The sequence below is a fragment of the Typha latifolia genome, chromosome 4 (assembly GCF_019914945.1).
Source record: "Typha latifolia isolate L0001 chromosome 4, TyphaL0001v2, whole genome shotgun sequence".
NCBI lineage: Eukaryota > Viridiplantae > Streptophyta > Magnoliopsida > Poales > Typhaceae > Typha > Typha latifolia.
In genome coordinates this window covers 2979842-3001775 of record NC_133089.1, presented here as the reverse complement: position 1 = coordinate 3001775, position 21934 = coordinate 2979842, and the positions used below count along the sequence as shown (strand labels likewise).

At 40.7% G+C, this 21934-nt stretch overlaps 4 protein-coding genes across 6 annotated transcripts; 2 read left to right on the top strand and 2 right to left on the bottom strand.

The window, feature by feature from the left end:
- Nucleotides 1-325: 325 nt before the first annotated feature.
- LOC140785693 (uncharacterized) lies at nt 326-2203 on the bottom strand. Its single transcript, XM_073133654.1, has one exon. It carries the CDS (start codon nt 1988-1990, stop codon nt 638-640), a length of 1353 nt encoding a protein of 450 aa, XP_072989755.1. The 5' UTR covers nt 1991-2203; the 3' UTR covers nt 326-637.
- Nucleotides 2204-2899: 696 nt separating this feature from the next.
- On the top strand, nt 2900-14358 carry LOC140786106 (probable UDP-N-acetylglucosamine--peptide N-acetylglucosaminyltransferase SEC). Of its 3 annotated transcripts, none has more exons than XR_012108558.1 (29): nt 2900-3349; nt 3472-3617; nt 3750-3848; nt 3947-3997; nt 4811-4927; nt 5011-5067; nt 5277-5396; nt 7247-7309; nt 7409-7487; nt 7710-7819; nt 7922-7975; nt 8054-8121; nt 8210-8312; nt 8415-8617; nt 8737-8833; nt 9141-9212; nt 9308-9384; nt 9527-9643; nt 9721-9805; nt 9896-10063; nt 11002-11112; nt 11210-11296; nt 11407-11534; nt 12029-12111; nt 12435-12540; nt 12635-12781; nt 12865-12985; nt 13134-13447; nt 13584-14358. XR_012108558.1 is itself a non-coding variant. In XM_073134316.1 (28 exons), exons 1-28 carry the CDS (start codon nt 3094-3096, stop codon nt 13245-13247), a joined length of 3039 nt encoding a protein of 1012 aa, XP_072990417.1. In that variant the 5' UTR covers nt 2900-3093; the 3' UTR covers nt 13248-13609. The 3 variants fall into 3 exon arrangements, 1 of the variants encoding a protein (XP_072990417.1); XR_012108557.1 differs by having other exon boundaries at nt 13574-14358; XM_073134316.1 differs by having other exon boundaries at nt 13134-13609.
- Nucleotides 14359-15241: 883 nt separating this feature from the next.
- On the top strand, nt 15242-16874 carry LOC140787016 (uncharacterized). Its single transcript, XM_073135753.1, has 2 exons — nt 15242-15477; nt 15550-16874. Exons 1-2 carry the CDS (start codon nt 15406-15408, stop codon nt 16567-16569), a joined length of 1092 nt encoding a protein of 363 aa, XP_072991854.1. The 5' UTR covers nt 15242-15405; the 3' UTR covers nt 16570-16874.
- Nucleotides 16875-19657: 2783 nt separating this feature from the next.
- LOC140787015 (cytochrome b561 and DOMON domain-containing protein At3g25290-like) lies at nt 19658-21786 on the bottom strand. Its single transcript, XM_073135752.1, has 3 exons — nt 20842-21786; nt 20325-20579; nt 19658-20177 (listed from the first exon to the last, which is right to left on the bottom strand). Exons 1-3 carry the CDS (start codon nt 21463-21465, stop codon nt 19878-19880), a joined length of 1179 nt encoding a protein of 392 aa, XP_072991853.1. The 5' UTR covers nt 21466-21786; the 3' UTR covers nt 19658-19877.
- Between the last annotated feature and the right edge of the window lie 148 nt (nt 21787-21934).

Below are 21934 nucleotides of genomic sequence, written 5' to 3'. Positions count from 1 at the left end.
TTACATATAGCCATAATTTAGTACCATCGAGTAATGTTAATTGAGTTAAATATTGAAGTGTTAGATTTAACTATTTAACCTTAGTCATAGATGGCCTTCTTTCTCTCTATCTCTGAGTTCTTAGGAAAATTCCCTTGGCAAGTTTTTTATTATGAAAACTAATAATAATATTTGATAAGCTCTCTATAGTACTTGTATACATTTTAAGTTTTGCTAAATATCTTTTATACGCTTGAAGTACTACACTCGCTAATTATGTTTGGCTCGAACTAATATCTTATGAGCTAGTGAGTAGTAATGGACTAAATTTAGTTGGGCAAAGAAAGAAACAGGGAAAAAATAATCTTTATTTATGTTTAGAGGTGTGTTTGCAAAGCAAAATGGCTAACTTAATTTTAGAAATTGAAAGATAACTGCCACAACACTTCATATAGACCTTTCTTAATAAAGAAAACTTATCCGGTTAGTAGTGATGCTGAATAAGTTCTCCAGTATTCAGTTAGATGGAATCAATGTTTTTTTTTAGTATTTCCAAGCTCTGGAGCCTCTTCTCTTCATTTTGTTTAACGACGATTGAGATTTGCTTGCGCTTCTTCCATTGCTTCCCCTCAAAGAGACATCTCTCTTCTCGTTTCCATCAACGACGGCTAAGCGAGAGCTCCAACTGCTCGATCCTCCTGGCGAGGTCGTGCTTCCCGCAATGCTTCAATCCCTCCACCACCATGTCGAAGCTCTGGCCCCTCGGCACCAGCCTCATCTCCGTCATCTCCACCAGGTAATTCGCCGCCTCCACGTATCTCCCTCCTCTCACGCACATTTTCACAAGCATCGTGTATACAGGCCGGTTCGGCGGGTGGCCCCTCGCCTTCGAGTCGCCGAAGAACCCGAACGCGTCGGCGAACCTCCCCGCCTTGCACAGTGCCTTGACGATCGCCGCGTACAGGCTCGGGAATGGTCGGTGCCCGTCGTCCACCGCCGCGTAGTACAGCCTGAACGCCTCCTCGATCTTCCCCGTCTTCGCCACCGCCGGGATTAAGATCTTGTAGGTGGAGATGTCCGGGCAGAGCCCCCGGTCGCTCGCGTCCTCAAGGAGGTCGACGCCGAACACGGCGTCCCCGGACTTGCAGAGCGCGTCGAGGAGGGAATTGAAGGTGTCGACGTCCGGCAAGGCCCCTTCCTTGGTCATGCGGCGGACAATGCTCTTCGCGGACTCGAGGTAGCCGGCGCCGACGAGGCCGGAGATGAGGAGGTCGCGGCCCCGGACGGGGGGCTTGAACCCCCTCTGCGCCATCTCGTCGAGGAACTCCTGCGCCTCCCGGAGCTTGCCGACGGCGCACCAGGCGTCGACGAGGATGGAGAAGGTCTCGCGGTCGGGGGGGACGGCCTTCCGGGCCATGCGGCGGACGAGGGCGTAGGCACCGGGGAAGTTGCGGGCGCGGCAGAGGGCGGAGAGGAGGGCGTTGTAGACGGCGGTGGTCTGAGGGCAGTGGAAACGGGGGAGGCGGTTGAAGATCTCGACGGCGAGGTCGGGAAGGCCGGCGTCTCCGTAGGATCGGATGATAGAAGCGAAGGTGGAAGGGGGAAGGGGGAGTGAGAGGGAGAGCATGTCGGCGGAGAGGGACCAGAGGTGGCGCCAGTGGCGGCGGGCGGCGAGGGAAAGGAGGAGGGCGTCGAAGTCAGAGGTGGAAGGGCGGTAGGAAGGAAAGGAGGAGCGGAGCCAGTGGAAGAAGCGGAGGGCGTGGAGAGGGGAGGAGGGGGCGGCGGCGCGGAGGACGCGGAGGACGAGATCGGGTGTGGGACTGGGAAGGCGGAGGCGGTTGAGGGTGCGCTCGAGGTAGAAGTCACGTCGTACGATGGAGGCGATGTGGTGGACGGCGGCGAAGTAGGCGTCGTTGGAAGAAGGTGAAGTCGAATTTGTGGTTGAGATGGAGCGGAGGAGGAGGAGGCAGCAGAAGGGTGGGCGGCGGAGGATGGAAGAGGAGAGGAGCATCTTGGGTGCAACGGAGATGTTTGATTGATGTATTTTGAGTGGGTGTCTTATTAATTACATGGCACATTTCCTATAGGAAACGTTGAGGAAAACTGCTGTGAAAGGTATTTGGCATACTGTAGGATGTAAGAAAAATCAAGTATTTCAAGCAGCAGCTAGGACTAGGAGCAATTGATGGCCCAAAATTCAATGATAAGTTGGCATACTTCTTAAAGATCACTGAGAATTTAAACCGAATTCTTAGATATGTTCTACTAACATCAAATTCTTCTCCTTGATCCAGAGCTGCTTCTTTCGTTAACATCTCGTAGACTTTACAACCTCAGTTGGCATACGCTTCACATTTTTTTTAACCTCCTTATTAGTTCTAGTAGATACATCATATATGTAAGTCTGGATAAATCATTAAAGCAAATCACAAGATATCATTTATCTCATAGAATTTCAGACCCTTAAAAATTGGATGTGCCATGATCCAAGTATTATATAAGTACAGTTTAGAGATTCACATAAAAATACTAACAAGTGTTTTGTTCTATTATTATTTTTTTACTATTTGTTAGGCTCGTTTATATAAGACTGTCCAAATATAAATACAAATCGTATCGACCATATAAAAATAAAAATAAAAATAAAAATAAAAATACTTGAATCGTACTAAACTGAAATAAAAAATTGTAAAGAAAGAAATATAAAAGCTATGGATCCGTAAACATCACTCCCTCGGTTCTCCATCCTACCATCATCACTCGCCTTTCACCCAGCCCGCATAGAATCACTATAAACACATTAGATCGCATCCGTCCAAATCAAAATATATTAGTCAATACGAACGGTGGATATTTCGTCCGCATAAAATACTATGCAAGCCTTCCGTGTATATACAACGTCAAGCCTTTAAGGAAAGCCGCGTCGCGGAAGAAAAAGACCAGAAGTGTCGCGAATTAAAGTATTAGATCCAAGCCTTCTTCCCAAAAAAATTCTAGGGCGCTCCTTCGAGCTAGGGTATCTCCATCGGAATCCATCCCCTTCTCCGATCCCACCCAGGGTTCCGATTTGATCTTCCGATTTTGGGAGTCGATTCTAGGGTTTCGTCGCCGACGATGATGCTCTCGCTGCAGGGCGATGGCCGGGAGGGCCATCACTTCCACCACCAGCAGCCAACTCCCCCGCCGCAGCTGCAGCAGCTGCTCGGACCCAATCTTGCCGCCGGATCTTCCTCCTCGAGCGCCGGCAACGGCGGCCTAGGGTTTCATATGGCGCCCTTCGGGAGCGCCGATCTTGATGTCAAGCCTTTCTCCCTCCTGACGATCGATGGCCCTGCTGATGTCAAGCCCCTGATCATGAAATCGTTAGAAGGTTTATTTATTTTTTTTCCTATTCATTGTGAAAAATTATCTTTCTTTGATGTTGAGTTTGTTGGTTTGTGCAAGATTAGGGTTTTAATGAGTTGTAAAAATTTGATTGTTGGATGGTTTTAGTTGATGAGGACACGCATTTGGCGCTAGCTCATCAGAACTACAAAGCTGGGAACTACAAGCAGGCGTTGGAACACTGCAATGCTATCTACAGGAAAAAGCCAAAACGAACTGACAATCTCCTGCTACTCGGCGCAGTCTATTACCAGGTTAATTTGGTTTGCATGTTCTGTTACTTTGGGTCACTAACAATTGGTGATCTCAGTTTTTTCGTTATTATTGCTCTTATCTTTTGATTAATCTCTGCTTCTGTTGTTTTTTTGTTTAATTTTTTATTTCAGTTGCGTGAATTTGACATGTGCATTGCAAAGAATGAGGAAGCTCTTGCTATTGACCCACATTTTGCCGAGTGCTATGGAAACATGGCAAATGCATGGAAGGTAAACATTGACCCTTGAATGAAAAGAGTTATCTAAGAAGAGGGTAGCGTATGAGTATAGATATTTACATGCATAATATTCTTTGTGTGTTGGTGTAGGAGAAAGGAAACTTAGACCTTGCCATCAATTACTATCTACTTGCTATTCAGGTATGTGTATTTCAACACTGTTCTACTGTTTAGCATTCTTCTACTCTCAGTGCTATGAGGTGCTATTATACAATTGAATTCACAATGTGTAGGCATACAAGTGATGCCTGATTCCATTTGCAGACTTAGATTGACACTTTGATCTTAACATACAAGATTTAGCCAATAAGTTGTTCACTTTATGGTGCATAGAATTGAAGGTTACCTTACTGCTTCATGCTAACAGTACTAGCTTGTTCTTGCACCTCATGAGAGCATTATATTAGATAATTAGAACTATAAGATGTCACGCAGCTCCATTGTCACAATAGCTGGTACTTGCTATTCCAGCTACTTATCTTGTGTGGCTCAAAATAAGAGCAAATATTTCCCAGGACAGGTTATGTTCCATAGAAAATGGTTTACAATTTTACTTGGCCAAATTATTTGAGCTGCTTGGACATGTCCGTGAGGTTCACGGGGGACTGTCATTGAGCTTAAATATATTGTTTAAGAATGACCATCGTCCTTTTGCTATTTGACCTTGTAAATGCAGAGTTGCCTTTTATCTTTCTTTTAGAGTATAGTTTGATCTAGTCATCAATATCATCTTCATTGTGCTGGCAATGAAGCCAATCAATTAAGCTTGAACTAGGCACCAAACACAAAATATAGCAAGAATTTGTTAAAGAGTATATCAGGACTATTAAAAACAAACATTTTGTAAATCTTGCTTTCATTAGCAAAAAATGCATCAAGCATTGTTCTTGTTCTATATCTAGAAGTACATTCCTGATTCTGTGACCTAAGAATTACTGGCTCCTGCTTTTGTAGCTCCGACCCAACTTTTGTGATGCATGGGCAAACCTAGCAAGTGCTTACACACGAAAAGGAAGGCTTAATGAGGCAGCTCAATGCTGTCGCCAGGCTCTTGCACTAAACCCTCATCTGGTATATATATTATTTCCTGTTGTTCTGTCTGTCTTTTATTATTGTTACACTGGATTCGTAAAGTTATTATTTTACCTTCATAGGTTGATGCGCATAACAACCTGGGTAATCTTATGAAAGCACAAGGATTGTTTCAAGATGTAAGTTCTGGAAACTATCCATCAATTTTTTTTGCTGGTTGTTGATACTTGATACATGTATTACAAAGTTGGCTTTAAATTCTGTTTAGTACTTGCAGTAAATAACCTCTATGAGGTACCACTCAATTTTTTTCCAATCTCTATATGCAAATTGATAGGATATTGTAAGTTATATTGTACATGAGAAGTTAAAATCCTGTTCATTGCAGGCATTCAAGTGCTATGCCGAGGCTATACGTATACAACCTACCTTTGCAGTTGCCTGGTCCAATCTTGCTGGGCTTTTCATGCAGACAGGGGATCTTCACAGAGCTATGTTATATTATAAGGTTCTTAGCATGCCTTCTGTCTGAGGCTTATTTCAAAATTTATGCTTCCAACATTGTCTTCCTTCTCCATTTGGTTTCACCCTGAGGGGACTTTTATCTATAATGAATTATCTATGTGTGTGTATCTAGAATTAAAAACCAATTTTCCTGGCAAAAAGGAAAGTAAAATGATTTTTTTTCCTATGCTGCTGAACAGATTTCTGTTAGGAGTTTTGTACTGTGAATTGTTATTTATACTCCCTTGTAATACACAAAGTTACCTCAACTAACATAGCTGTTGTGAATCTATGGGATTGCAAGAAAAAGAAATAAATTGATTTTTCACTTTGGACTAAATTATTGCGATAAGCTTTGAATTTGCGGCTTCTTGAAACAGAAGGTACAGAGATAATGGCTACTGATTCTTTAGGTGGACGGATTTTCTTTGTATCTTTTAGTCCTGGTCTTTTGATTTTGAAAAGAGGGAGCTAATCCATCATTACTGTTGGTGGTTTTTGGAGTTGCTGCAAAGTAAGGTGATTCTTCTGTTTTTCTTGAGTAATTCAATTAGTTTTCATTGTACTGATTTTGTCCGAGACTCCCAAGTTAAGCATTGTTCACAGGCATGAGAATTTGAACGGTGAGATGTATGTTACAAATGGTTTTATCATTTTATGAAATTTAAGGGGCGACTTGATTCAAGATTTTAAAAGAAAAAGCAAGCTATATACAGTGTTACATTGGCATGTGTTGATCTTTCTTCTTGTTAATAATTTTAAAAGAAAACATTTATGTTGTCAGTTAATTTTATTGTGGAGTTGTCTTACATGGAGCTTAGGTGTCATATCTAAAATATGTGATATCTTCAGCTGTGGGAGCATTTGTATGTTGTTAAATTTTTCACTGAGTGACTTAAAAATCTGTTTGAGTTGGAATCTTTTTTGATAGAAATACTGCTATAGAATGAATTTTTCATTGCTTATTTATTTTAGTTTGACATGATTGAGTAGGCGATATAATTCTTATTGTAGTGTTGGCTAATTTAGTAAATATGTTGGCTAATATTTTAGGGCGTCTGGTTTCCAGTTAAGGGTTTGGCATGATTGAATAGGTGATTCTTATCACAGTGTTGGCTAATTTAGTAAGTCTGGGCCCGTTTGATTTCTGGAGAAAATCTAGAGTAGGTTTAATTTCTTACTCTTACGAATTGTATCTTTAATCAAAATAGAGTAATTTGATGTTTGGTTGTAAACTAGAATATTGATGTAATAATTACTTTTGATGTTATATAAAGTTAAAGTAAAAGTATAATGAGGATAGGAAATTGACTCAAATACCCTTGACTTGACTTATAAATGTAAATTAAAGTGTTCTCATAATTAGATATGTGTTGCATACTTGTAAGAATGCAATGCATACTTCAATAAGGAATGAGATAAAGAGGTACGTGGGAAAATTAAGCGAGAAAGTTTGGTTTGTGAAATGAGATAGGTAGGTGGTAGGAGAGAGGAGAGGATTTTTAATATAATTTAAACTGGGGATTAGATTTGTTTCCAATGGTATTAAAAATGCTTGTACAGTTTAAACTGCAAGTTCAGATTTTTTTTGTTTCTTAATATCCCTGAGTAGTGAGAGGTTTGTTCTTGGATACATGTTGGCCTCGTTAAATTTTCTGGTAATGTTGGACCTGAAACAAAATTGATGGATCGACTACTGTCATGAATCACTTGTTTGAATTTCTATCATTTATTGCTGGATTTATTGTTTCTTCCTATGTTTAATTGAAGTGTGTAAATTTTTGTTAATCCATAGCATCTGTTTTCTCTTTGAATTTGATTATTCTTAAATTTTGATGATATTTTCTATTTTAGGAAGCGATCAAGCACAAGCCAGCATTTGCTGATGCCTACCTGAACCTTGGGAATGTTTACAAGGTGTGACTTAATGAATTCCTGTAATCGGTATCATTTTGCGGCCACTTTGGTCTTCCCTTTTGGAAAATGATATTTTTTTTTGGTTGTGGTAATTTCCAGACTTTGAGAATGCCTGAGGAGGCTATCATGTGCTATCAGTATGCTTTACAAGCACGTCCTGATGATCCAATAGTTTATGGTGAGTATCTCCTTTCACCTTTTGGAAGGGCTATTGCTTTAGCGAATTGGTGATATGAACATATTATATGAGATAATCTCGGACTTGAACTCTAATTAAAGAGGTTGCCAGGGAGATTTTCTTATACTAGCTTGTGTTGATAATTTGATGTAGCCAGTTGCTTGTGTGTGTGTACACATGTATGATATACGCAGTAATATTTGATGGTCTAATCTGTGGCAGGAAACCTTGGGAGTACATATTATGAGCAAGGCCAGCTGGATTTGGCCATCCTGCATTACAAGCATGCCATTAGTTATGATTCCACATTTATTGAGGCATACAATAATCTGGTTAGTTTGAGCATCCTGGTATCATGTACTTGTTCTATCTTAACAGAGTAATATGAACATTAATAATGATTATTTGGGATGAAATATTCTTCTTACTGAAAGGGGAATGCTCTGAAAGATGGTGGCAGAGTGGAGGAAGCTATGAATTGCTATCGGGTGAGTGTTTAACTTCATTATCTTTTCATTATTTTTTCTATGATAACACTATGTATGACTTTTTTCCCCTGGTTGAAGTCATGCCTTGCTCTCCAACCTAATCACCCACAAGCTCTTACAAACCTTGGGAACATTTACATGGAGTGGTAAGAATTCTCAATTGTGGTTTAATATATTGTTAGATTTTGGATTGTTTTATCATGGTTCACTTTGAAATACTATCTGAACTTCCAGGAACATGACGAGTGTAGCTGCGACATACTATAAGGCAACATTAAATGTTACTAATGGATTATCCGCTCCTTTCAGCAATCTTGCTATAATATACAAGCAACAGGTGCCTGCAACAATGAACTTGTTTTTTCTTTTTTAGAGAATTAATTTTCCATTTGCTATTCAATTTCCGGTGATCGTGCTGGATACTCTATTTTTGCAACAGGGTAACTATGCTGATGCCATAACTTGTTACAATGAAGTACTGCGTATAGATCCTATGGCAGCCGACGGGCTTGTCAATAGAGGAAACACATTTAAGGAAATTGGTCGAGTCAGTGATGCAATTCAGGATTATCTTCGGGCTGTAACAATCAGACCAACTATGGCTGAAGCTCATGCAAATCTAGCTTCAGCTTACAAGGACACGTACTTAGCTTTTATTTTTATCTTTCATCCGACTTATCTTAAGCACAATCAGCTATTAGCAGGCATGCTACTGATGCATTTCCGTTATTTTGTCCTCCCTTTGGGAATCACTTTTGTAGTGGACATGTGGAAGCAGCTATAAAGAGTTATAAGCAGGCACTGCTGCTACGATCGGATTTCCCTGAGGCAACTTGTAATCTCTTACACACTTTACAGGTCAGAGCAAATGCCCTTCAATAACTGCAATCTTTTCTCGTTCAGTTATTAGTCACTTATAACATTTGCTAAATTGGAAAATTGTAAATTCTAAAACATTATTGTGAATCATATGGTCCTCTTAGATGTATTACAGCAATATGTTAGCAGAAGCTTTAGAAGATTAAAAAAGGTCATTAAGGCCTTTTCAGATATAATTCAGTTCATTAAGCTATAAAGGAATTGACAACCTTGACTTGCTAATTATTTGAAGTGTTACATTCATATGATTTCTTCATTATGACTTGTTGTGCTAATGACTCATCAGTGTGTATGTGATTGGGATGACCGAGACAAGAAGTTTGCTGAAGTTGAGGGAATCATCAGAAGGCAGATAAAGGTATTGCAAATGATTATGTTGTTTTCTGTTGTTATCTTACTTTTTTAGGAATTATTGTATACTTTGGTTTCACTCCACCACATTCATTATTTCAGATGTCTGTTCTACCAAGTGTACAACCTTTTCATGCTATTGCTTACCCAATCGATCCAATTCTTGCTTTGGAAATCAGGTGACTATGTGAAATATTTTCCCTATGTTTATATTTGAAAATTATTAATGTCTCAGCCTTCTCCTTGATTTGATTATTTTAGATTTATGCCAGTTGGTAGATGTACTCTAAGGCTGAATATTTGCTTGTCATTGTCATATAGCCAAAAATATGCAGCACATTGCTCTTTGGTTGCCTCTCGTTTTAAGCTCCCTGCATTCACACATCCAGCCCCCTTACCTATCAAGGCTGAAAGTAAAAATGGTCGGCTCAGGGTGGGGTATGTATTTTACTCATAATGCTTATTGATACCTTTCTATTCCTAATATTCTTATGCATTTCTTGATGATTTTCCAGGTATGTGAGTAGTGATTTTGGTAACCACCCTCTTTCCCATCTTATGGGTTCAGTATTTGGGATGCACAACCGAGAAAATGTTGAGGTTGATGAACATTTCTTTGCGTACATTTATGATTCTCTTATAGTACATCTAGAGTTCCCATTCAATTTATGCTAACAAATCTATCTACAGGTTTTCTGTTATGCCTTAAGTCAAAGTGATGGCAGCGAATGGCGTCAACGTATCCAGTCTGAAGCAGAGCGCTTCGTTGACGTGTCTTCCATATCAGCTGATATGATTGCCAGGTTGATCAATGAGGATAAAATACATATTCTTGTCAACCTCAATGGTTACACAAAGGTATCCCTGACAACAATAATAGCACAATCTTTACATGCTACTCTAGGTTTCTTGCTATTGATCCTTTTGTTACATACTGCAGCTGATTCTCAAAATCTCTCTAACAGTTTGTTAAGTCTTCTTTGCATTCTTTGTTATATCACAATGTGACATCACTGCAAGCCCCAGAGAAAACTCCTTTTGCAGCAGGGTCAAAATGAACGTCAACCTTCAATATATGTTTGAATATGGATAGTTTAATCTTACAGATAGAGTTAGAATATCCCGAAGGATAGAGTTGCGAAACTTGGATTAACAGTAGAAAGAGAATACAAAGAGAAAGAACAAGGGGAGAGATGCTATCATGGGTATACGAGTGCGTGAATATAAAGCCTGGTATCTTAGTACTATCTACAGGGTCATGATCAACCATTTCCATGGCACTTTATTGGTAACTTTTGCAATATCTTGCAGTTTTCAGCACTTGTTTGAGCCCAAATTAAAAAAATGAAGAACGGACTGTACTAAACTTCTTTTGGTAGGAAATTTCTAGTCAATAATATGGTAAGAAAATTGATTACTGGATTTTATATGGTTCTCTCTGTTACCATTTGAATATAAAGTGGCTTCCCTGTTAGGGACTGAAGTTAGTTTGGTTGAAGGAGAAGTTAATGGACTGCAACTTAGTTCTGTTTTTAATTTGTATCTGGTCTCCTGGTAATTTGCTTATAGCTCCAAGTATTTATTGTTCTAAAGTATTCCCCAGAAGTATATCATAGAACTACTTGCATAGGAGATAACAATATTAGTTGCTGTATAGTTAATGACTTAGTGTGCGTCATTGCTCTTATATTGTTGTCATATTAACATTCTTGCAGTTGTCACTTGGTATATGTTGTTAATTTTACTTGTTGAGGTTCCAAGTGATCCTGTTGTTGATTCAGTGCCTTGCTCTTCAGGGTGCAAAAAATGAAATATTTGCAATGCAACCAGCACCTATCCAAGTTTCTTACATGGGTTTCCCTGGGACAACTGGTGCAAGTTATATTGACTATTTAGTCACTGATGAGGTACAATAAAGAAGTCATATGTTCTTCCTTTCCCCAATGGAAGCTCCCCTGCTTCTAGGAGTTGCACTAACATTCTTTCTTTTTATTCTCCTTGTAGTTTGTCTCTCCTATGCGTTTGTCACATATATATTCAGAAAAACTTGTCCATCTGCCCCATTGTTACTTTGTAAATGACTATAAGCAGGTAATCTGCATTTAGCTATATATATAATGTGTGTGTGTGTGTGTATATATATATATATAGCTCTGTATGTTTATGCAATACTTATTTTTGTGTCAATTTACCTGTTACAGAAAAGCCGAGATGTTCTTGATCCAGTATGTCCACATAAGCGAGCAGATTATGGTTTACCTGATGATAAATTTATATTTGCCTGCTTTAATCAGCTTTACAAGATGGACCCTGACATATTCAATACTTGGTAAATTTATTGACTCTTATCCTTTTATTCTCAAAGTTTTATTTTTTTAACCACCTTATGTAAATAAGAACTTATAATCTATACTCGTGGGTCTGTTTCTCTGACCATTGGCATGCAATCTGACTAATTCTATTCCATTTAGTTTGAAGGAAAAGCAAGTTTATCCTACCTTAATTGTATCTGCTCATCTTGTGGATCTTGTTATACATAAGAAAGACCCGAAAGAATGTGCATTAGGAAAAAGATAGGGCTGCTTCAAGCCTTCAAGGCATGTTCACAGATGCACTTAGACTGAGTCCTCCTCAAGTGCAAGAATGAATTTTAAAGGAACAGGATTCTTACGCCAGATGAAATATAACCTATGGGTGTTTATAGCTAGTGTAGAATGCACAAAATGCAAGTTGATGGTAACTTTGGTGCAGTACATCTTGATCAAGCAAAAATCTACAAGTTAGTTTTAAATCTCAGATTGCTCATCTAATTCTTATCATCAGGTGCAATATTCTCAAGCGCGTTCCTAATAGTGCACTTTGGCTGTTGAGATTCCCAGCAGCTGGTGAGATGAGATTGCGTGCTCGTAAGTGTCTATTTTTCTCTCCTCTCTCCCCCAATATATATATATATATACATACACGCATACACATATACATGTATTTATATATGTGTACACATACTGTGTACACATATATATGTGTGCGTACACACACACACACACATATATGGAGGATGGCAAGAGCAAGTTGACAGCTGTCCTAGAAGCTACCATTCCGTAATGAATTTAACTTTGTTTGCTAGACATCAATTGCAACAATGATGATGAGAGAAGCTGGTTATTTCTTCCTCATTCATTCAAGTCATTAGTTGTTTGGCTGTACTAACTAGATAGCATGTCCTATGCAGATGCTGTGGCACGAGGGGTGAGACCAGAACAAATCATATTTACAGATGTTGCCATCAAGAATGAGCATATCAGACGCAGTGCCTTGGCAGACCTTTTTCTTGACACGTAATACTTATTTCTTCGCAGACCTTTTACATGGATGCTTGAAGTCCTATCATATTGTTTTAACCTAGCTGTTATGGTTGGTTTGAATGAACAGGCCCCTATGTAATGGCCACACCACAGGTACAGATATACTATGGGCTGGTTTGCCAATGATAACACTTCCCCTAGAAAAAATGGCCACCAGAGTGGCTGGTTCACTGTGTTTGGCTGCTGGAGTAGGGGAGGAGATGATAGTTAACAGGTGATTTTATCTTCTGCCTTCCTCTTCCATCTATTCTATTTGGTTATCATGTCTTGTCTCACTCTCATTCTTCTTGTTGTTAGCTTGAAAGAATACGAGGAAAAGGCTGTAGAGTTGGCTTTGAATCCCTCAAAGCTCCAAGCACTTACCAATAAACTCAAGGCAGCTCGATTGACATGCCCGTTATTTGACACCGCTAGATGGGTAAGTTAGCTTGCTGCTTAATTCCGACTGTTCTCTCCTTTATTTTGTGCCAATATTATTGAAAATTAACTATATTGGAGTTGCCACACCTTATTGAAATGCCTCTGCATCATTTTGTGTTATGGTGATAGCGTGCATGACATTGCAGGTGCGGAATTTGGAGAGAGCATACTTCAAGATGTGGAATCTGTACTGCTTTGGTAGACATCCTCAGCCCTTCAAAGTGACAGAAGATGATACCGAGTTCCCATGCGACACATAGTGGGAGTACACGGTGTAAATAATACAAGATTTCATCATCCAATAAGAAGTTCTCTTTATCAGGGTTCTTTGAAATGGTACACCGGGATGAACTAACTTACCTGTTATCAAAGATGAAGAGCTATGTCTTAAGGTGGTTAGTGTGCCTTAATTAAGGGTCTTCTCTTTTATGAACCAGATAGGTAGCTTATATAACTTGAGGTAAGAAAATTCTCTTTATCTCAGTTCTGCCATTGTTGGTCATTATTTTATTATCTCATATGTTTCTGAGCGTGTAAGACTTGATCATCTTGAGATTGTACTGAGATGTTTCTTTTTCCTGACTAGTTCATAACAGATTTCTATCTCTACGATTGTTGCCAACTGGTTGGCCATGATGTGTTGTGAAACCCATCCACCATTGCGTACGCTTTTCTGAATTTTTGGATATGCTAGAGTGATGGTCCTGGTCCAGCAATGTTAGAATGACTCGTGATGCAAGTGGTGGATTTGTTGGTTGAAAATGGTCCCGCAGGGTATTATGTTGCTGATATTTGATGTATATTCTCTAGGGCATAACTGGGAAAGTGAGAATATGACAGTTTTGCCAGTTCGTGATCCGGAAGCAGTTGCTTTGCTAGTATTCACTTGATGTGGCAGTATTGATTGCGAAAGATGGCTCATGTTTTATGAGTGAACATCATCATTATGAGGCTTTTTGGAGAAAGTAGCTGCGATATGAGTATTTGGTGGTGGAAAGCTATCACATCACATCCCTCTTTTCACAAGGGGAACAGCTTGGTTGCAACCGCAATCTTCGGTAAACGCTTGCCAATTTTGCTGGTAAGCGCTCGCCATTTTTGCTGGCAAATTGTGATTCCATTCTTGACAACCTTGCTTGTCACAGTAATGCAATCTGTGGAGTTCGGGGGTGCAATCCTTGCGTTCCGTTAAGGTGGTCGGCGATTGTGGGGGAGCTCAATATCCGAGGATCTAAGTCGAATTATGAATAAGTTGCCAGTGTTGGTGTTACCTGACCTCTTCTTTCATTTGTAGATGGAAATTTATTGATTAAACTATAGTGCACTTTAGCAAAGTAAAGCAAAAGATTAATGAATTTTGCCCCAATAAAAGGTATCCTTGCTCAAATAAATAAGTTTAGTGAGGACCTTGACCGAGGTGAGAGATCTCGGTCCTAGACACAAGAATTTTTTTTTTCTGGTTCTCCAACCATCAGAAATCAGGCAATTTATTTCAGATGACAACAATGTAATCCGGGTTAGTCTTCACAATCTGAATAGTTATCTTCCTATTTGCCAAAGATCCCTTAACATAAAGATTTTTGTTTCACTTGTTTCCAAAAAATAAAATTGCGGTTGTTCTCATCTCAAATTTTCCCAAGCTAAATAGCTATAAAACTTCTCTTCTTGGCATCAGGACTTCTCCTTAAGTAGTGCTGCAAGGTGATAACGGGATGATGCACAATGTGATGTCTTTAACCAAATAAGCCCTCCTCCTAATTGTTATAAAAAATGAATCGCCGACGAGTTTGATGTCTTGAACAATTAGAGAAATCGTTCAACCAGTCAATCGATTTACTGAAGAAATAAAATTAAAAAACTGTTTTTGGTATAAAATTTGGAAAAGGGCTACTTGGGTTAAAAACTCCATATATACTATGAAACTTTCATTTGACTCAATACATATTCTCTAATAAGTACAATAACACCAGGTCTCTCGTGCGCCATCAGAAGAAGTCACATGGTTTGAGATGCAAGCAACGGGCAATGGCATCTCTCATCTCAGAGGTGGAGCTTTCTGTCTCAAAAAAAAAAAAGAATAATAGTTTAAACAAGGTACCTCCCACGTGGCACCTACGGCAGATTCCTACTAAAGCAAGATTAACATCGAATCGATCAATAAATTTTCTACTTTTTCTTCTCCTTTTTTTTTTTTTTTTTTTTAAATTGTTTTCCCTAACGACCACATATCCACATGTAAACTACTCCTCGAAACAAATCAAATTACCAGCTCACCAATCCATGTCTCTTCACCTCCCTCCATCCTAGCCGTTGGATTCTCTGTTACTCGTCACTCCCTCCTCCTCCTCGTCCTCCTCTCTCTTGTTATTAACACCAACTCTCTCTGCTCTTCGTATTCGAAAAGAAAAAAGATAGAAAATGGTTATCGCTGCCGCTTCCCCTTCTCCGGCCATCGCGAGCCGCCATCTCCACCATCCACCTTACAAAGAGGTAACAGCTTTGGTACTTTTTCTTCTTCTTCTTCTTTGGATATGTTGAGCTTATTTGCTTGGATTTGTTTAGATGATTTTGACTGCAATCGAGTCGCTAAAGGAGAGAGGTGGCTCGAGTCGGCGAGCCATCTCCAAGTTCATCGGCTCCACCTACTCCGACCTCCCGCGGAAACACGCGGCTCTCCTCGCCCTCCACATCCGCCGACTAAAAAGCAAGGGCGTTCTCGATAAGGTGAAGAATTCTTACAAAATCTCCAAATCTTCGGCAAAACCCACCTCGTCCGATCCCTCTCCGAGGCCCCGCGGCCGTCCGAGGAAGTCGGAGGAAACGAGACCCGTGTCGCAGAATCTCGAGAAGAGGGCCCGGGGCCGGCCGCCGAAGAGTTTGGTGCCGCTTATTGTACCCAGTGGGGTGAAGGTGAGGCTTAAGAGCGAACCCGATTTGGAGAAGCCGGCGATGAAGAAGCCTCGGGGCCGGCCGCCGAAGAACTCGGCGTCACTGGTGGTTGGAAAGAGGAGGCCTGGTCGGCCGCCTAAGGCCGCATTGGCCGTGACGGCGGCGGCGGACATGCCGAAGCGGAAACGTGGTCGGCCTCCGAAGGTTGAGGCGACCACTGCATTGTCTGCGTTGATTGTGTTCCCAGCGGCGTCGTTGAGTGAGCTCGTGTGTGGGGCGGTAAGAAAGAAGCCGGGAAGACCCCCAAAGGCTAAATTGGAGAAGCGAAAACCTGGTCGGCCTCCAAAGAAGCCCGAGGTGGAGGCCGTGATCGGGAGGAAGTGGCGTCCGCAGCCAGGGAGGCCTCCGAAGGTTACTGCTGATGTAAATTCATTGAATGAGAAAAGGAAGCGAGGCCGCCCTTCAAAGAGCATGATGATAGCCAATTCCACGGCTCCCCCTACTGCGAAAAGGAAACTGGGCCGGCCCCGCAATGTGAACAAGGAGGGCAAAGTCGCGAGTCCAAGTGGAAAAAGGCGTGGTCGACCTCCCAAGAAACCTGAATCATCTCTACCACCTATGGATGGGGAAACAAAGGTAGTGTTGGAGAAGAAGAAAGGTCCTGGCAGACCAAGGAAGACTGTGCAGTTGTGAAATTCCTAAACTTGTGCTCTTGTGCTAACAATGTTGTTGCTTAGTGTCTTGTGTCTGTTTATGATTCCATTTTATTAGGTTCTTACTGGATCTTAAGTTGTTAGAGTGAAATTATCAGTATATGTAGCAGGAAGCCATAGAGTAGGTTTAGTGTTTGCTAATGGCTAATGCATCTAATTTTCTTCGTATAGTCAGCAAAACGAATATGTGACATGTAAACAAACAATGTTGTGATCACCTATGTTTATACGGATTGTCAAAATGTTCTGCTTTAACAGTTTGAATTGAATTTGCTGTTTGCAATATTTCTCGATTTTTTTTTCTGTTTTATGAAGCTACGTCTTGGATTAATTTTTGTGCTCTACTTTTTGCGTTGGTGATCTTGTTGTTACCTTGGGGTTTATTATATCAATATACACCCAATTTTCTAGAGGTTTCATTGCCTGCAGTTCTTGATTGTGTTACTAGTTTGACACATCTTTAACACATGGTAAGTCCTGCAAGAGGTTTGACTGTTACAGTTATTGTAGAGGCCTATGTTGCAAAAAAATTTGGTTCACTAAAGAATATTTCTCCTCTTTTATAAATAATGTTATCTGTAATGTAACCCCTGCTTAAGCAGCATCGGTGGATTTGAGAATTGTCCTTTAATTCTTAGGCGGTTATTATTAAGCAGTCAAAAAGGGAACAAGGGTTGAGGTAGCTAAATGCAATGGAGCAGTCCTTGAGATGGAAGGTTGTGGTATTTGAGATAATATCGAAGGGGAGGGCTTTGACAATGCCCAACAAAATAGATTTTTGCAGCAAAAATAGTTGATGCTTTAGAGGTAAGGTGAGATGAGCCTCAAGTCAATCAGAGCAGTAGAAAAAGGACTGGAATGATGAGTACACAAGGTGGTGATCATTGGTTGACCACAAATGTATAGGAGTTGAGAAAGTTTGTTGTTGTTGAGGAGGCCCATAAATATGAAAAGTACGAAGCAGCAATCTCATTAGTTCTTAGGAGGGAGGGATTTTATGGGAGCTACTTGCCTTAGTTCTAGTTGGCAACATCTCACACATGGGGACTATTTGTAGAAATTGGAATCCATGTCTATGATATGTTATGAAGGGGATTTTCCCAGTCTGGGATTTGGATATGCCATAGAAGTGTGAGATTCTTAGTTATTGAGAAAGACTCATTGTAATACTCTGTTTACTTGTCGTACGGTGGAATTTCACGATGGACGAAACACCACCAGAGAATAAACATAAGATTTTGTGGAGAATTGAAGTTCATTAAACAACAGTTTTGGTGATTTGGATCTCACCATGTTTGATTTGGAAAGAAGTGAAAAGGTTAGACAATTTGAAGGATATGTCTGAATTTTTTGGTCTAATCAGGTAGTTGGAATTGGTGATTATTTCATTCAGTGGACAATAGTTTACTTAGCCAAAGCTTAGGGAAGCCCATGGGCCATCACCAAGTTGGATAGGTCTCTAATCTCTAAATGATGTGAGGATAGATAGTCAGATACAAGCTAGATGCCTTATGTGAATCTTCTACCTGGCCATCGTCTGATTTGCTTGCAAACTCCAAAATGAGCGGAATACCAGGTTGAATTATCAGGAATTGCTTATTAAAGAAATTTTGAAGTGTGAAATGCTTACTGGAAGATGTTGGGACATATATAGATGCAGTTAAGGTTAAGATTTTGCAAAGGAGTTGATCTGATTATTGCGATGCAGTGCATGTAACTGATGAAACAATATAAAAGTTTAGGTTTTAAGTTATCAAACTGATGCAAAGGAGAGAATGTGATCTGAAATATTGGTAGTTAGAAAGCTGAAAGTCCTTGGATGACCAATGACTTTCAGCTAATACCATCAAAACGTCTCAATCCTATGACAGGAATTGGTGCTCAACTAAACTGTTCACCAAAGAGATCTTATAATAGGAAATATGAAGTCTACAATCGTTGGAAGGTATTTTCCAATTTCACAGTAGTGCTGTTAGTTAGTTGAAGAACAATTTGTCCCAATTGCCACAGCTTGAATAGTCTTATTAATGACTAGTTGTTGATCAACTGTCAACTTGCAGTTGCAGATGACTTAAACCTTCACTCAAACAGATGAGATGATGATGTGGGGCTTCAGTATTCACTGCAACAATACATAGATAGTGACATTTATCGTTTAAACTATATAATGCCCTCAAGAGTTCTCTTCATGGGTGTGACAGCCATCATCCTAGTAGTAAAGAAAATTAGTTCGCTTCACATTTCTTCTTCAAGTCATGGTCTTTATACATCTTGTGTGCAAAAAACCTTTCTTTATTCTCAAATTAGTGGAAGAAAAAGGTGCCCAAGTTCCTTTAGACTTCCATCAACAATTAGGCATCTCTAAAGAAGAGATTTCACTGGACGAAAACTTATCGTCACATTTAGTGATAATTTATTTGTCATTTTATCTGAAACGAGAAGTTTTGTGCAGCTGTGGACCATGATGGATTTCATCTTAGTGACATACCCACTTACTACTAATTATCTAATCTTATTTATGTTGCTAGTAGTAGTTTTTTCTTTCTCCTTGCTTTCCATTTCTTCAACTCCATAGATGCACTTGTACTTCCACAAAGCACTCCACTGCTGCCATGATTGCATGGAAGCCTGTGCTTCCTCCCTCGACCATGAAACAATATGTGACGCCAACATCTATTATTTAAAAAAAATGTTGCAAAGTGGTCTAGAAAGTGGGGCCATGTTTGCTAGTGGAGCATGCGAATCCAGATGATGGGGTTCACATGTAATCAAATGAAAAGGACGTAGTTCTAACTTTGAGCTAGTTGGTGGAGTTTTGAGTGATAATAGTTAATGCAACCTCCATTAGAGAGGAACCCCATCTCAGTGACATGCCTTCTAATTTATATTTTTAGGTTTTGTCTCAAGTGATTAACCCAATGACGTAGGTATCATATCACTCTTAGTTGGCCACTTCGGGTTCCTGACAATCTTTAGGAAATCATTAAAGTTAAAAATAAATCTCAATAATGAACAAGATCGTACACATCAAAGCCAAACTTTACTGCAATAATGCGTTCGCTCGGAGATTTGAAATCAAAGATAGACGGAGATTTAATGCCGTAGCAAATATACAGTGTGGCCTATAGCGTATCATACAAATAACTATAGACGACTGCAACTTAGTTGCCATAACCAACCAGTATGCAGTGGTCTTAGAATAAATATAGGCGGAAAGAGGAAAAAACAACTGATTTCCTTGCAAATTATGGAAGAATAATCACAAGAACGGCAGGGATTTAAGTGAGCTCAGGCAGAAAATGGCAGCGTGGAGCCATTTGTAGAGGTGTTGTAGGGCTTTTCTTCGGACTTCTGCCTGCAAACTATGATCCAGGTAATGGCTTCCAATAGCAAGGCAATGCCACCCAAGATACAGATCACAATGATATAAGCAGTCTTCCATTTGTGATCAACCTGTAAGATGTTCATTCCTTTGAAGATGTTAACAATGCCCAGGATGATGACTGTGTATCCTACCAGGTGATGGTAGATGTTCCAGTAGAAGCGATACTTGTGATCTTTGTTAGGCCTCAGAAACAACGCAAAAATCTGAGGAAAAAAGATCAAGGTTCAGTATGTCAATAAAATCCATAATCACTAATAATGAATTAGAAGAAATTATAGAAGACAAGTACGAACCAACAATATTTAGCAAGTTAGATGTGACTATAAGGATAGAATTAGAGGACTATTTACCTGCACGGTGGCAATGGAGAAGAGTGCGATTCCAATATCCCTGTGAGTCGTGTATGTGATACCTTTAGATTTGCTCCCAAGATTGAGACCAGTTGCCCAGCCAGCAACTCCCAGACCATAACCTATCAATTGGCATGCGACATGTAGATAAAACCATGCAGGATCTGCCGACTTGAATGTCTTGAGATATCTTGCAAAGATGGCTCCAATTGGAAGCAGAATTCCCCAACTCACAGCATTCAGAACTCCATGTACCTAAACGAAGAATATAAAATGGAGGAAAATGAGAGAGAATCTTGAAATATCACCGAGAAAATTTTCGTTTCTTAGAGAAACGAAAGTGATTTCCACACGAGGAAAAGAAAAGGAAAAAAGAAAGAAAAATCAAATAAGAATTTGGTCAATCTCTTCAACAAACTTATCGGAATTATAATACTAAAATAATATAATCTAAGAAATGCTATTAAATTGAAGAAAAGGAGGGCGAAGAAAAAGAAACGGATTCAAAGACACTCACGTTCCTCTTCCTCAACATGGATCCACCATCTCCGTCCGCGGCACTGACCCCTTTGACGAGATCCAGCCTTCCCTTTGCTGCAAGATTATCAACCCCAAACGCATGCTTATCCGGCACCCCTCCGGTGACCGATGCCCCAACCTGCCACACCTGGTTCACCACCTCCATCCCCTTCCCCAATTTTACTGTCGCAAACATCCTAATCTTCCCGTTCGCGTACTCCGCCGCCCGATTAGTCGTCTCGAACGCGATCGCCGACTCCTCGATCGGGCCGTACTCTACGGCGGAGATGTTATACGTCTTCACCCCCATTGCGCCGCTCGGCTGCTTGAAAGCGATCAGAGCCTGGGCTCCCTTCATGCCCTCGCCGGAGGGATTGATGGCCCACGCCACCCAACCGGCCGGATCCGCAGGCGGCGCGACGAAGGCGAGGGAGATGGAGGAAGAGGCGCGATCGTAGGTCCAGTGGAGGGAGGAGGAGAGGTGAGGCAGGTCATTGCACGCCGCGAACACGCGGTTCGAGAACGTCTCGGCGGCGCATCCGCCAGCTCCGGCGGCGGCGCCATGGACAGCTGGAGAGAAGAGGAGAAAGAGGAAAAGTAGCCGGAACCCCATCAAGGCCATGGAATCCCCAGCGAAAACCTTGGGATCGGAGTGCTCGGGTTGGAGATATTGAGGGCATATTTATAGGGGAGGAGGGAAGTTAGTGCCCGGTTCCTGGAAGGACTTAAAAATGTGATTTCGAAATATTTTAGGGGGTTGGTTAGAAATTTTTCCTGGCAGGGATTGGAACGTAGGAACGCAACGGCATGAGCTCAGCTATAGATAGCGCGCGAGGGAGGAGGGGAATTGCGGTATGCTGCTCCGCGAGGACTCCCGGAATTTAATCACAATACGAGGCCGCACTTTCTATGTGGACTTGGAGAAGAGACCACCGGGTCCCACGAGGCTGGAAAAAGAGATCTTGACGTTGATTTGAGTCTACGAATGCGGACGATCAACGCATAGAAAAAAATTTCATGGGAGGATGACGTCACCGTGACGATGGCATGACGTCACAATACACAATATCACTCGAAAATCATTATAGAAG

What these genes read in the sequence shown, in the direction of transcription:
- LOC140785693 (XM_073133654.1), bottom strand. Translation starts at nt 1,990, where the DNA reads ATGCTCCTCTCCTCTTCCATCCTCCGCCGCCCACCCTTCTGCTGCCTC.
- LOC140786106 (XM_073134316.1), top strand. Translation starts at nt 3,094, where the DNA reads ATGATGCTCTCGCTGCAGGGCGATGGCCGGGAGGGCCATCACTTCCAC. An exon ending in CACAAGGATTGTTTCAAGAT is followed by an intron (nt 5,068 to 5,276) that starts GTAAGTTCTGGA and finishes TGTTCATTGCAG; the next exon opens with GCATTCAAGTGCTATGCCGA. An exon ending in GAGGAGATGATAGTTAACAG is followed by an intron (nt 12,782 to 12,864) that starts GTGATTTTATCT and finishes TCTTGTTGTTAG; the next exon opens with CTTGAAAGAATACGAGGAAA.
- LOC140787016 (XM_073135753.1), top strand. Translation starts at nt 15,406, where the DNA reads ATGGTTATCGCTGCCGCTTCCCCTTCTCCGGCCATCGCGAGCCGCCAT. An exon ending in ACCATCCACCTTACAAAGAG is followed by an intron (nt 15,478 to 15,549) that starts GTAACAGCTTTG and finishes GGATTTGTTTAG; the next exon opens with ATGATTTTGACTGCAATCGA.
- LOC140787015 (XM_073135752.1), bottom strand. Translation starts at nt 21,465, where the DNA reads ATGGCCTTGATGGGGTTCCGGCTACTTTTCCTCTTTCTCCTCTTCTCT. An exon ending in CCATGTTGAGGAAGAGGAAC is followed by an intron (nt 20,580 to 20,841) that starts GTGAGTGTCTTT and finishes TTCTTCGTTTAG; the next exon opens with GTACATGGAGTTCTGAATGC. An exon ending in TCTCCATTGCCACCGTGCAG is followed by an intron (nt 20,178 to 20,324) that starts GTAAATAGTCCT and finishes TTTTTTCCTCAG; the next exon opens with ATTTTTGCGTTGTTTCTGAG.